Below are 14944 nucleotides of genomic sequence, written 5' to 3'. Positions count from 1 at the left end.
ACGGCCCGAGTAGTTCTTCCACAACTTGGGCCGTTTTTTACTCGTTCTCGCAGTGTTGCCAAAACTCACAGTCTGACTCTCTGAAACCCATTCAGCCATCACGATATCGTTAATGTCGTAAAAAACGACCAACATTGCCTTGAATTTTGATTTGCTCTCTCGGCCCTCACTAAAGCGCTTACACCACTCAAAAACACACGCACGAGATAGAGAATTGTCCCCATAGGCCTCTTACAACAATTTATAGCACTCAGTCGGAGTTTTTTCAATTTAACGAGAAATTTGAGATTGATACGTTGCTTCTGTTTTTCGTCAGACATGGTTTTCGGCACGAGAAAAAAACACTTTCGTTTAGCCAGACCTCGTATTCATTTGTAGAAAAAAATAGAAAAAGCATGGCTGTATTTCAATTCTCAGTATACATCAAAATATGACATTTCACAAATCATCTATTTTGACCTGTGAAGTAATAGTTGTGGACAAAATTCGTATGTTATTGTTTGTTTAATATAATAATGTATATTCATGATTTAACTATAGTCTTAGATAATAATTAAGAACAAATTGTTATTACTTTTAAAACATTTTCTAAATTGTTTCATTCAAATTCCTGTTATTAGTAATTGTTAATTGCATACAATACATTCCTTCTGACTAATTTCACTATCTCTTCAATAAAATACAACCTGAAGTGAAGAAAGAAAATTAATTTGAAAGGTAATACGAGGAGTTTAAAAAAAATTATGGTGTACACAAGCGGATCCAAATACCTAAATTCATTACTTCAGTTACCGAAACAGGATAAATTTGAATTACAAATTGACATGTGACCCGTACTTCAACCCCAAAACAAATTTGAAAAAAAATAACATAAATTAAAAATAGTGGATGTTTAAAACTCATGTAATAATAAAGCAAGTTTGGTACACAATACTTTTTACGTATTATATAGAGGGCGTTTCAAAAAGAATCGTCTGATTTTATATGTTACTTTCATATTGAAAGTTTTATTTTACATATAATTTACCCTGCTCAATATCGCCCCCTTTTAAAATTTTACTTGTCTATACAATACTTCCAATTTCTTCCACACCTTATCTAGAATATTTTGAGTGATGGATTCGATGGCTGCTGTAATACGGTTCTCTAGTTTAACCAATGTTGTTTGAAGGGTAGGGATATAAACAGTGTCTTCAACAAACACCCACAAAAATCACATACAGTGAAGTCCGTTGACCTTGGATACCAGTGATGTAACGTGGAATAGTTAGATCCATCTCTGAAAAAGCCTATCATTTAAAAACTGTCAGAAAAAATTTACAGTGTGATGGGGCACCGTTGAATCTGTTTCTAACTTAGAGAAGAGATACTTTTTAAAAATATGGAAATATAGATTTCCCGTAATATTGTTCTCATCGAAGAAAAAGGGGCCATAAATTTTAAAATTCCGTGAGATTTTATAAAGAACATTAACTTTTGGAGAATCTCGCTAATGATGTACAAGTTTGTGTAGCTGCTAAGCTCACTAAATCTTACATTGTGGCCGTTAACTTTCCCACTCAAATGGAAAGTCACTAAACACAATGGGTGATACAAAGTCACCATCATCATTTTCTTGACCTTCGTCTACCATCTGGCCTTGGATAAACTCAAGGACTCTTCCACAAAGACGGTCTACTTTCATTAACCCCACACAATCCAATTTTGTGACGTCAAAAATTACAGCAAGCATGTCGCCATCTTAAAAAAGCTTTTATCTTCGTGATATTAAGAAGAACAATGGTCATATCAAGTCCAATTAGTATTTCTTCAATCTTTTGACTTGATATATTGTTCCGTTTTAATTTTTTGAGTCCGTTTCTCATTTTGTTCTTTTAATTTTTATTAAACTTAGGAAGCTACACACATTTTAATCATAATATAAAGTGATGTTTACATGGAAGTAACTACATTATTTATTATTGTGTTGTTTGTTGATATTTTACTATAAAGTAAGGTAATGTTGTGTAATTTGTGGTGTCAGAAGAAAGTCTGACAGTTTTGTTTTGTGGAAGAGTCCTTGGGATAAACTAACAAAATTCAACACGTCACCTTTATGCAAATCTTGTAGTAGTGAAATCTGCACAGTTTCATATGTAAACATCGGCGGAAAATGAATGTTAAGTTACCTACCAGCATGTCGAGTGGATATGCATGCAACGGATGCACATCCACTCAACGGGACGACCTGGTAATTTTTCTTCATATCACTAAATTCCGTACGCTCTAGGCTGTAGGAGGATATCAATTTGTGGTACAAAATTGACATTATACAGAAATCACAGATTCGTATCTGGCAAAGCATATAACTCAAAACGCTTTCTGCTGCCCAGACACTATTTTGACAACCACTGAGCTGGTTGTTGACAGCGTTACTGCGTCCGTGGAAGTGTGTTAAATAAGGGTGGCGTCACATAAGCATCAGAATACATTTTAAAGGAAGCGCCAAATATTTACGCCATACACCAGCGCTATTCTTGAAGGTTTATTTATCGCATACTGCTGGACACTTTTACTACTTTCCTCCTATATAAGATACGCCTCTTCACATCTACTTTCCATATTATAAATGAATAGCTACTATTTTTTTAAATCAATGTACTCATAGAGTAACCGAAATAGTGAATTTATAGCATGTAGTCAGTGATTTTTTAAGAGGTATAGGATTTGATTTGAAAAAAACTAGAAAACATTTTAAAAAATTAATGAAATCTTTATTGGAATCGAAAGAACGATCAGTATAATTTAATGTTTGAAGAAGATTTCATGCAAATGTTGGCCGCAACTCCGCTTTAGATAGCCCATGCGCAAGGTCCAATTTTGGCACACTCTCTCCAACATATCGGTCGGTATTTCACGCAAAAATGCTTCAATATTGGCTTCCAGCGCGTCAATCGATGCTGGTTTATCCTTCTAGACATTAGCCTTAACTTGGCCCCTCAAGAAAAAGTCCAAACGCGTTAAATCACACGATCTAGGCGGCCAATTGACGGGCCCCAACCGTGAGATGAGCATCGAAGGCGGCTCTCAATTTGGCCATTGTTTCGTGTGCCGTGTAGCTTGTTGAAACCATATGTCAGGCATGTCCAATCTTCCATTTTGGGCAAAAAAAATCGTCAATCATCACACGGTAGCGCTCGCCATTTACAGTAACGTTGCGACCATCGTCGCTTTTGAAGAAGCCCGATGATGCCACCGGCCGTTAATCCACACCAAACAGTGACTTTTTCGGGATGCATTGGTAGCTCTTGCAATGCTTCTGGCTGGTCATCACTCCAGATGCGGTAATTTTTCTTGTTGACGTACTTTGCCAGCGCCCATTCACCAAATGTTGGACGTTGTGGGAGATCGTGTGGCTTTAATTCTTGCATCAGCCGTATCTTAAAAGGTTTACACAAAATTTTCCACGTAGTGGAATAACAGAGGCCCAACCGACGTTTCACGATCATCAGTAACACTGGCGGATACAGCCGCAATATTTTCTTCGGTTCTCACTGTACGTTTGCGTGTTAGTGGTTTAATGTCCAATAGTGTAAACTGGGTTCAAAATTTAGTCATAAGCTTCCGAATAATTCCCTCAGTAGGCCGACCAAACTACCCATAAATTGGAAGAAGTGCACGATACACTCTCTTAACCGAGCATGAATTTTGATATGAAAATTCAATAATTTGCAAGCGTTTTCGTTCGTAAGTCGATTCATGATTAAATTATGGACCAAACTGAACATGTTTGACAGTGACACAAGAAACGATTCACGCGTAATTTGTCAAAAACAGTGTTGCCAAAAAGATACCAGCAAAAAAATCACTCGTTAGACAAAAATTAATATAATAATATCCATTGATATAATCGACACCGAGTATAAAATTGTTAATGGATTTAACAAATAGAACCAGATAGTAATTGTATGTGCCAAATTGAATTAATTCAAATATTTATTTTTACTCAACTTAATTTTAATCAACCCATACTTTTTCCTCGCAATTTCTTATTTAAAAATTCAGTATACATGGTATACAACAAAAAAATAAATTATATTGTTTCAAAACCATTTAACAAATTCTCATTAACTATAAACATGTTTATACCACCGCTACACCAACACTCACAATTACACTGTTTGATCAAGCTATCGTCTTCAGAGACTGAAGGTAAACTGTTCACCTCTCAGTCTCTGAAGACGATAACTTGATCAAACAGAGTAATCGTGAGTGTTGATGTAGTTGTGATGTAAACAGTGTGTTCAGTAAGAATATCACCAACGGATCCACGAATTCCAACTTCCAACTGGTATTATTACCTAATATAGGTATATAGATAGGATGGGATACATCAAGACTTGTGTGGATTTAATCTGATAAAAGTTTATTGTTTACAGGGATCTGCAGAACAACTACGCTGTGAATAATACTACAGCACAGATGGTAAATCAACAACCCGCTCACCAGCCCACTAGAACACAGTCTAGCACAGCTCCAGAAGAACGGAATAGTATAACTAATGGCCGGTCCATGCTGTGTATTAATAGAAATAATAATAAACTAATACCTTTATCGGACACTTCTCCAACCAGTAGTAGTAATACCATTCCATATAAGATGCAGAAGGCACTAGTGGAAGGAAAAATGATTCCCTGCATCAATATGAAACCAAATGTGTGGAAAGATATGTTAGTGACGTTGCCAGATTTAGTAACAAACTTCTTCAATAATGTACCAGTGCACTCGTGTCAGCAGGTCATGCAAGTACTAGGAATAGAAGTGTACAAAGCTAATGCGTAAGTAATTTATTATTATCCATTGCGATTTCATGGATTTCAGAATTGTAGGAGTATTAGAAATCCATAGTAATTTGGATTATACCCTGTATGAAATAAAAATTAAGGAAATTTTCAAAAAGGTGTGCTCTAACCAAAATTTCATTACAAAAATATCCAACGAATTCTGTAAGATATTTTCATGAGGCATTTTTACATCTCTTGATTTCAATATTATTTGATGTTGTTCCCCCTTGTTTTTCCGTCAAGAGCACATTCATTAGCCAATTTTTAGTTGATAATTATGCATTTTGTAATTTAACTTCTAATCTTCTGCAAATTACATAAGAATTATTCTTCGTAATTTATAATAAGTTCAGTATAAAACCATTATTTATTAGGGTTTTTTATGCAAACTTTATGCCAATTATTGTTCAGTTAGGGTGATCTGTGTTTGGTATGCTGCCTATTATTATTGTGGTTGAACTGTTTAAATACAGTATAGTAAAACCTTGATAAAAAGAACCTATAAATTAGAAAATCCTCCATGTAAGCTATAAAGTTACCGATCCGAACCCCTTGGGACCCACAAACTTCTTGTAAAGAATTTTGTTACTTCTGTATAAGAAATTTCGGTTATCTGGACCTTCCCTATATTAAAAATAATTTCCAAACTCTACCTCTGGGTAAGTTACCTCTTCCCCTTCATCAATTATGCGTTATTAATTTGTTTACAAGCAGCTCCTTTCTGCTTTCTAAAACAATTCAAATGTGTTATGAGGTTTGTTCTTGATAGCTGCACTGGAACTGGATCAGTGCTGGTAGTTCATGAGTGTATAGAATGAGTTCATTCGGATATAAAGAATGATATAGCGCAGAGAGCAATGGAGCATTTGTTGATTGTTGTATTTGATGTTATTTGATGTGATTCAGGCCTTGTAGTATTATCAATAATGGAAAACGATTTAGTACTTTTTGATATTTTACATACATCCGATGACGAAGATGTAGTGCCACCGTTTTCAGAAATGTTATTTGAGGATCATAATGGTAAGAAAAGATATATGAATGTAGAATAGTTGATAAAATAGAAATATATATTATTAAAACCTTACTTTTTTGCACTACATTGATTACACTTATTGCATTGTCTTGTACTGCACTAGCTGAACTGATTCTAGACCCAGTGCAAGCAGTACAGTGAACTGGGTGAACTACTGCTCTTGCACAGCTACTAAGAACAGCGCTGGTTCTGCTCAATAAACACTTTAGTGTACACTTCCTGAACTAGTTCTACCAGTGCAGCTACCAAGAATAATCCTCTTGTGAACGACATGCCGAAGCGAAAGTTCCTCTTCTAAAGCCAGAAACCTGTGCTAACCTCTACATGATAAATTTTTGACTAATAAAACCCGAATTGGATAAATATCCTTTTCGAAATATGTTTATCTCTGAATATCTATGGTTGAAGTACTTAAACATGTTTGTAGATGATCCTATTCACTGAATGTGACTAACTTCTTGCTTACTCTGATGCGATATTTTACTTCATTATGTCTGAAAAGGAGGGAATGGATCAAAATAGTTGGTTATACATAAATATTATAATCATGAAGACATTGATATAATAAAAACACCTGTGTTTCTGCCAAGTCTTTGTGTTTATTGTCTGTATATTTTATTGTGTTTATCAGGTGTTGTAGTACATTATCTGTGTGCAATGTGTTTGTTGACTGAGTTTCACCGACACCTGTAAGAAAGATGAGAAGCGCCTAAGGTGATAACACTTTAGTGTAAATATAGCTATTTACTATTCGATAACATTCAATCATAATTTTTTGACTGCATTGTTAATAAAATGTAGTACTACTGTCAATTGATAGATTTTTTATTTATTCTATATTTTTTTAGATCACAGACAAGGCTTTTGATGGAAAATGGCAGGTGTTCGAATGCGAGTGAAACAGTACCATTAGTGCAAGTTAGGAATGTTATTGACTTCATGCCCCAGCTAAAATATATGTTGAGTGGTCTGATATCTTCGGATGCGGCGGCAAAAAGACAGAGGAATAGCTAGGAGTGGGTGTCTTGGGGCGGGACCTACGATAACATAGACTTTTTCAATTATTAGTGAAGTGAAAACGATCCTTATTTAATAATCGTGTTGTTTTGTATTAACTTGTTCCTACAGTGTAATATATCCATAAATACCGAACTCTCATTAATCGTGAAACATGTGAAATAAGGTAGTTTATGAAGTAATGTTATTTTTTTACATTTTGATTTGTACATTTCATTCAATATGTGTGGATTTATTTCAGACATTTCAAACAGATATTTTAAATTGTTATCACCGATGCCACCAAATACATACCATGTTACGATTTGAGAAAACCATTTCAAATAATATAATTCCTCTTTTCTGATTTTACGTTTTTCTGATACATTATAATAATTAAAACATTGGAAAATGAGACCAAAAAAAGACACTAACAACGATTATTCTACTGCTTAACTTTTTTCACTAGCGGTTTATATTTTTTTATAATTTCTGTGGTTAAAATTAGAACCCTTTACCACATCTTTTTAGTAAAACTTGATTTATCACATATTTAACTGAAAAGAAAACAATTAAAACTTAATTAAATGAAGAGAAAGAGATTCGGTGAGTATTTTTGGCTAGGATGAGAGACATTTTATATATAGGAAGTTTTTGATGGAGTTAGCCCTGATATAAGAGTTACTTCTCTGCAGGGTTAATTAAAGGGGATAACATGTCGAGTGTACAATATAACATACTATCCTTCATCTTTGATAAAACTAGAGCCACCCAGGTACTATCAAATATATTTCAAATAATAGTGTTGGCATTTGAATTCTATTATTTATTACAAGATCCATCATCTATTCACCAAACATGAATATTCCAAATGTTGACTTGTCTTGGAACATCAAATTTTCCAAATAAGATAAGAATAATACACCAATACTGCTATCAGGATTTGTATACTGAACTGGTGAATCTAATCGAACATTCTCAGGAAAAATATGGGAACATCATATTTTTCCATATTTTTGAATATCAGATAAAGCAGTATTTACAAGTCTGCCATGTGAAATTATTTCTGTGCTTTATCAAAAGTATATTTTTGTAACTCGCGATTCAAACAGATTTTGGTGAAATGGCACAAGGGATTTTATAATCGTTGTCGGCAGATGTATCCATATTTGCTTAAACTAAAAAGAATTGAAATTATTCCCAAATAAAAAAAGCGATTGGTATTGGGCTGTTGATCCTTTAACAATTTCAATGCAAATAGTATGTATAGCAAAAAACTGCATTCAAGGTCATTGTGTGATTTGCAACATTTTGCAATTATTAATTGTTCTTCAATACATTTCAATTTTTGCATGCCAAGTATAATTTATAAACAATATGCCATTATACAAATAACATCTTTTTTGTAAACATAGATAAAAATATTTATTTTATTTAATAATTTTCCACTTTCACTTATAAATTAATAGATATTTGAATAAATACATGTTATTTATTGAGAGTATTCACATTTTTCAACATATATATTTTTAGTTTTACTGGAATTTAATTGTATATATAAATGTATATTTTACTACGACTGCTGGGACTACAACCCTCAAAGAGCCTTGGCCTCGTCCACCACTTTCCTCCAGTCATCACAATTCCACGATCGGCGTCTCCACCCCTCACACCTAGCTCCCTCTTCAACATCATCCAGTCATCGTTTGCGCGATCTTCCAGGCAGTCGCTGGCCCTAGGGCTTCTGCTGGTACGTTTTGCGCACCCCCTGCACCTCAGGCATCCGCTCCAAGTGATCTAGCCATCTAACTTTGGCCCTCTTGATTTCTGTCACCAGGCTGGGGTCTTCATAGAGCTAGTAGAGTTCAATTTTTGTACGGCTGCGCCACACGCTCTGCTCGCACACTGGTCCATATATTCAGCGTAAGATATTTCGCTAACACATGTTGAGCAGCCGCTCCTCGGGCGAAGAATTGTGCGATCGATCCGCTTTTTTGTTCTTCAATTCAGTAAACGAGGACTCTAGCAGTCGTTGGAGAGTGAAGTATGCTCTAATCCCCGCTTCCACACGTTCTGTTATTTCCATCGAGTTGCCATTATTTTCAGTCACTATTGATCCCAGGTACATTTTCGAACTTATACCGGCCTACTTCAAAAGCCCCTGAGGGAGCTCTTCTGATCCTTGACATAACCATGTATTTTGTTTTAACTCATTAATAGTGAACCCAGCCCATACAGGATTCTTCCTCCAGCTGCTCAAAACTTTCCTTCAGTTCACGCTCTATTCGACTGAGTAGATCAATGTCATCAGTGTAGACCAGGTCCTGCACTGTTCTGTTGAGCAGAGCTTCTGATAACTCATTCCAATGTCAGGTTGAAGAGGGTACACGAGAGGGCGTCTCCTTGCTTGAGATCTTGTCCTATTTGGAAATGTATATTTAGTCATTGATGATTTCATTGTATTTTGATATATTTATCAATTTACATACCATTATATAAAATTTCAAATTGTCATAATAATATAGGTTCATTTGTGTTAATTTGTCTTTATGTTACCGACAACTAGGTAAATCAATAATATGGATTATTTTCATGGTATGTTCCAGTGTGGCATTTTTTAGTGTTTCAACTAATTTAAAATGTCTGTATTGTGTACTTCTCTGTTATTAGATTATTTATTTTCAAATAAAATATAAGGTTATAGCTAGTTATATGAATGTGAAATGTCCAGGGTAGGGGATTAACATAGATATCCTATTATACATAACTAGATATCTAAATATAGATCGTTCTTCTTGAGTTTCATTTATTAAGGTGCATTTTTAAGTCGATTTCGTCGTCAGATCTGATGCATTATCTGAAATGTGGTTGTTTGACAAACAGACCAGGCAATCATTAAACTATCAATTATATTTAATAACAAGTCGTACAAGGAATAAACAAAAGTCTACCAGCACTCATTTTATTTTTATGAGAAAATGTCTAAAGTGGACATATTTAATCAATATTTTTTATTTGAATGACGAATGAGATGAAAATTTCATGTGTTTCTTTATACATTTATCACCGAAACAATAAAATGTTTATTAGTTATATTGTTTTTTAGTTTTCAAGTAATGTGAATGAAAATGATTCTAAATTATTACAAATCAACATATTTGCATTTTTTATAAAACAAGCGTTAATATTCTTTGAAGTTTATTGTCATTCTACAGAATTTACTAAAATCTGTTAATGTTCATATTAATACATCCAGTGTACTAAAACACTGATCCTTTCATTATCACTGTTGTACGATGAGTGAATAAGATATAAATGCCTTTGACAGAAGACAAACCAAAAAACATAATTATAAGTATATCTTCAAGATAAAAAACCTTTTCTTCTGAGCATTATCGTCATATTTTACAAAATCATTCTTTTAGAGTAATGCGCTCTCTTTTCAATCTTCATATTATTTACCAGCAACATAATGTATCAAAAGATTAATGACAACTTTTTATGTTATACAACGGCAGAAAGAATTATTAAAATGATGAATTTATAATGAATACTTTCAATATGTATTTATTTTATCTTCATTAAGCTGTTCAATGCAGATGTATTGCATTCTTAACATTTTGGCTCGACATTTACTAATTTTTTGATATTTATATTTCGATTTCAAACATTCGGTATTGAAATGTTCATACATTTACTAATCAAGTTTGATAATTCGTAACATTTGATTGCAATTGGAGGTGTAGTTGTTTGATAAATATATCATGAAAATTGTCTATAAGTATTTGTACTGCTGTTTTGTATCAAGTTTGTATATAAATAATTTTTCCAACAAGGTACTTCCTCAGCTTTATATATTTCAGAATTTCTTGAATGATTTTCAACATAAATAAATCAGGTATAATTTCACCAGTTATTTTTGTTAGATGTGAAGTTTTAATTGAAGAAGTGGGTTACCTATTTCGTTATAATTAACCACATTTACCTTGATATAACTGTACGATTTCAATAAACATCAATTTCTAACAATTTTGCTACCAAATATTGCCAATGAAGCTTGAAATATTAATAGTATTTCATATGTGTATGATTATATGTCTGTTGTAAGATCAAGGCTTCCAATCATTTTATGTCTGAATATTCTATAAAATTTTCATCCAGCGGAAATAATATTATGTATGTTGTTCCATTTTAGACATTTAACTAAGATTTTCCAATTTTTAATTTAGCAAATTGTGCATTTCTGAGAAAAGAAGTTAATTTATTGGTGCTTTCTTTTTATAAACATTACTATATATTGCAATAAACTTTTCAAAAATTTCTACCTAAGTTTAATCATCCTTTTAATTAAAACTTAATTCTCCTGCCTGTGATATGCGCAGAACTACAAATCAGTATTTAAACGACCATTGAACATAAAATCAATGTAAGACACTAAAAGATTAAAGCATTTTATGATCAGAAATTATTTGCATAGTCAGGTATCACATTTTGTTTCTTTATATTACGAATTATTTATTTAAAATTAGTGATTTGTTGTGATAATATGTATTAGCGTATCTTTGTTGTATACAGAGTGATTACCTGTATTTTGACCACTTTGAAAGCTTGAAATGTATTGAAAATATCTTGTATTTCATTAAGATTGGTTTTTATTTCTAGTTTTTGTAATTTATATCTTTTTTATTAGGTAAAATTACATTTTTAAATTGAGTACACACATTATTCATTAAATTACATTATTAGATTTTAATGTCTATAGGTGCATGATATTGTATATACAATTTAAGGGATAATCATTAAAAAATGAATACTATTTGTATTTACATTATTTGTCAATGATGAATAAATAATACTGTAGGTAACTGAAGGCTTCCCAGGACTGCTAACCAATACAAGATATGTCATAATCGTACAAGTTTAACAAACCTTAATAAGTGAGTAATTTGTGCACTACCACTCACAATTACACTGCCTGGTCCTTCGAGTTTTCCATAGGCTGCTTGTGTATATCCGACTCGAAGGACCAGACAGTGTTATTGTCAGTGCTGGTGTAGTGATACTTCACAGTATTCAATATAAACTTTTCTAGTGGACTTAAACATACCAAATAAATACCTTTCAATGGGATTTCAAAATATCCTATACATACAGTACTCTTATCTCTGAAAAAGTATATAGGATATTTCATTAATGATGAATATCTGCTTGACTGGAATATATTTAATTCTTAATTATTCTGTGTCATAGTGGTATTACTTGTAATTTTATTACAATTGATGTATTCAAATTGTTAGTAGTTCTGAAGTACAGTTGTTATGATAAATATTATGTATTTTCCAGTATCTTCACAGATTATCTGTTGATTTGAGTATTAAATGGAGATTAAGTTTCTTAGATTGAAAGGTTCAGTTTACCCCTATAATTAACTCATTTATGTAAATTCTGACGTTATTATCTTATAAGTAATAATTTGTTAGAAACGTAAAAAATTTCAAATCAAAATTCCACTGTATCCACGATATCTAATTTGGCGAAATAATTCTGTAATACAATTAAACTTTATTTTAAACCTCGTTTTATTTAGCATAAACAAATTCCATAAATTTGTTGAATTATCATTAAGACTGCTTCTTCAAATTATTTCAGAATTTTATTTGTAAGGGGGAAGCAAAATTTCTCATTTCAACGTTTTGGCACAAAAAATAAGAAGTGTTTTTATAACTGACAAGATCCTCAATACAAATGTACATAACTTGAACCAAATAATTTATATTTCCACATGAAGTGTTTTTTTATGAAAAACTATTTTCATAAGTGTTGATGGGTACATTGACAGATGGATATGACAAATCACATTTTATGAGATATACACTATAACTTATACTAGTAGTTGTAACACAGATTGTTTATTTAATATTTTACAACATAATTTTTAAAAATCAGATATTGTGAACCGCCGTTGCTATCACAAATGAAAATACTGTCAATGATATCTTGAAATATTTTGTAAAACTTTACATAACACAATTAAAGTCGATCAATTTAACAGCTATTTCCAACATGTTTTTATATTGTACTGATGTAATGAATCTTGATTTAAATTTATAATACATTTTCCAGACATTATTTTATACAAGGTGATCTAGAATTATGTACCTTAATTTTTAGAGGTGATAATATGTCTAAAAATAAGGATATACTTTTTATTTTATTTGGATAATGAGGGGACGAATGGGAATTCAATTTCTTAGAATATCTACATTATTAATGGAAATTGTCTACCCAACGCATATAAACACAGCGTAGGTTTGAAGACTAAATGAGTGTTAAAGTAACATTTCTTAATATTCAATAATTTGAAATAATTTTTTTTGCACTTTTTCCCACCCATATTCACTTGAATGTATGCATGTATTTTACAGTAATGAAAAATGTGATGTAACAACGCCCACTCATCTAAAAATACTCTCTGTGCATATGTGTTGATATAGGCAGTAATATTACGTCAATCGTCCTAATGTCATATATGAACTTCGTAAACATAACTATTTAGCACGGAAAATAAGGTTCTCAATTCTCCTATTTAAAGAAATTTGTCTTCCTTATTATACAGTTTCAGATAAGAGTATACATACAAAGGTGTAGATATATTTCATCTTCATTAAGCTGTTCAATGCTTATGGCTTACTGCTAAGCTCCATGCAGATGTATTGCATTCTCAACATTTATTGACGTGAATTTTTCCTCTTCTAATTTTTTTACAGTTTGCTTTTCTCTGTATCTATTAATGAATCATCATAATTCTTTAGACACCTTGTGTATTATATAATGTGGATTGCCCATTTGTGGTACTATTTTGGTTTGGTGTGACATTTACTAATTGTTTGATATTTATATTTTGATTTCAAACATTCGGTATCAAAATGTTGGTAGATTTACTAATTTAGTAGTCTTCAAGTTTTAGAATCCATAACTCTGTACAATTATTTATCTAATATATTATCATTTGACAATCTATTGACCGAAATTATGCTGAAAATAGGTAGGAAAATTATACATATTATTATGGGACTTAAAAAACAGAAATATTGTTTGCCGAAAAAAAAACAAATAAAAAAATAGAAGATGTTCTGGAGGAAGAGAATGTGCTAAAGATAAAAAAAGGAAGAGTGAGATGGTTGGAACATATATGGATAACTGGACTGGAGGCTGGACGAAGAATTATGGTAGAGAGGACGCAAAGTGGGAGAGGAAGACCGAAATCGAAATAGTTGAATGAGGTGGAGAAAGATTTTGAATGAATGGAATATATATGTTACAATTAAAATCGGTTTTCAGTTAATTCTAGTTTTGACAAGGGAAGATTAGTTTTCACAAATCCGTTCCGTTAAAACTTGTTTTCACTTGTCAAAACTATGTTGACTAGTACCCTCGGTGTTGAAACTAGTTTTTTTACATTTTTCAACTAGGAAATACTAGAATTTAATAGTTTTTCTCATTTAATAGAATTTTCATTTGAAACTAGCTTTCATTGGGGAATTCTACTAATGGAAAACAGTGCTTCCAGTTTAAAAAATTATTGTTATAACATTTTATTCTAGTAGAACACTATAGAGTCAGAATTTTTAAAATAAACTTCCGGGGCATATTATTTTTTTTTATACAAACCACGATTAGAAACACAAGATTTTTTCTAGGAGAACCTTGCCATCCACCTGAGCCGGTGGATGATTTTTCTGTAGCACTATAAAGAGATCAAGTTGTGTCGGTAAATTTAGACCTACAATACAATTATAATACGAATTATAAAATTTTATTTCAACACTTTTTTTCACTACCCAATAAAAATATGTAGTTAACTCTAGTTTGATTGGTAAAAACTAGTTTCAACTGAAGGGGTTTGTGAGAACTGAGAATTTCTTCAATTTCTTAGACCTCTTGATATATTTATGCTCCTAAATGTTCTTGATTTTAGGTCTCTTCTATTTTAAAATTTTTTTTAATAATTTTTGAAAGGCAGATAAAAATTAATGTTTCGACTTATTTTAGTCTCAAAATATTTTGAGAAACAAAAACTAATAGATTG

At 32.1% G+C, this 14944-nt stretch overlaps 1 protein-coding gene across 2 annotated transcripts in view; it reads left to right on the top strand.

Moving 5' to 3' along the window:
- The window catches only part of LOC130450790 (uncharacterized), a 97122-nt gene extending 82178 nt beyond the window's left edge, over nucleotides 1-14944 (top strand). For both annotated transcript variants that reach the window (XM_056789416.1, XM_056789417.1), the window contains exons 3-4: nucleotides 4419-4817; nucleotides 6708-14944. In XM_056789416.1, the coding sequence (XP_056645394.1) occupies nucleotides 4419-4817; nucleotides 6708-6873 (565 nt within the window). In that variant the 3' untranslated portion in view covers nucleotides 6874-14944. The remainder of the gene's footprint in view (nucleotides 1-4418; nucleotides 4818-6707) is intronic.

This window comes from Diorhabda sublineata, chromosome X (genome assembly GCF_026230105.1).
Source record: "Diorhabda sublineata isolate icDioSubl1.1 chromosome X, icDioSubl1.1, whole genome shotgun sequence".
Lineage (NCBI taxonomy): Eukaryota > Metazoa > Arthropoda > Insecta > Coleoptera > Chrysomelidae > Diorhabda > Diorhabda sublineata.
The sequence above is the reverse complement of the archived record's forward strand: the minus strand, read 5'-3'. Positions and strand labels throughout refer to the sequence as shown.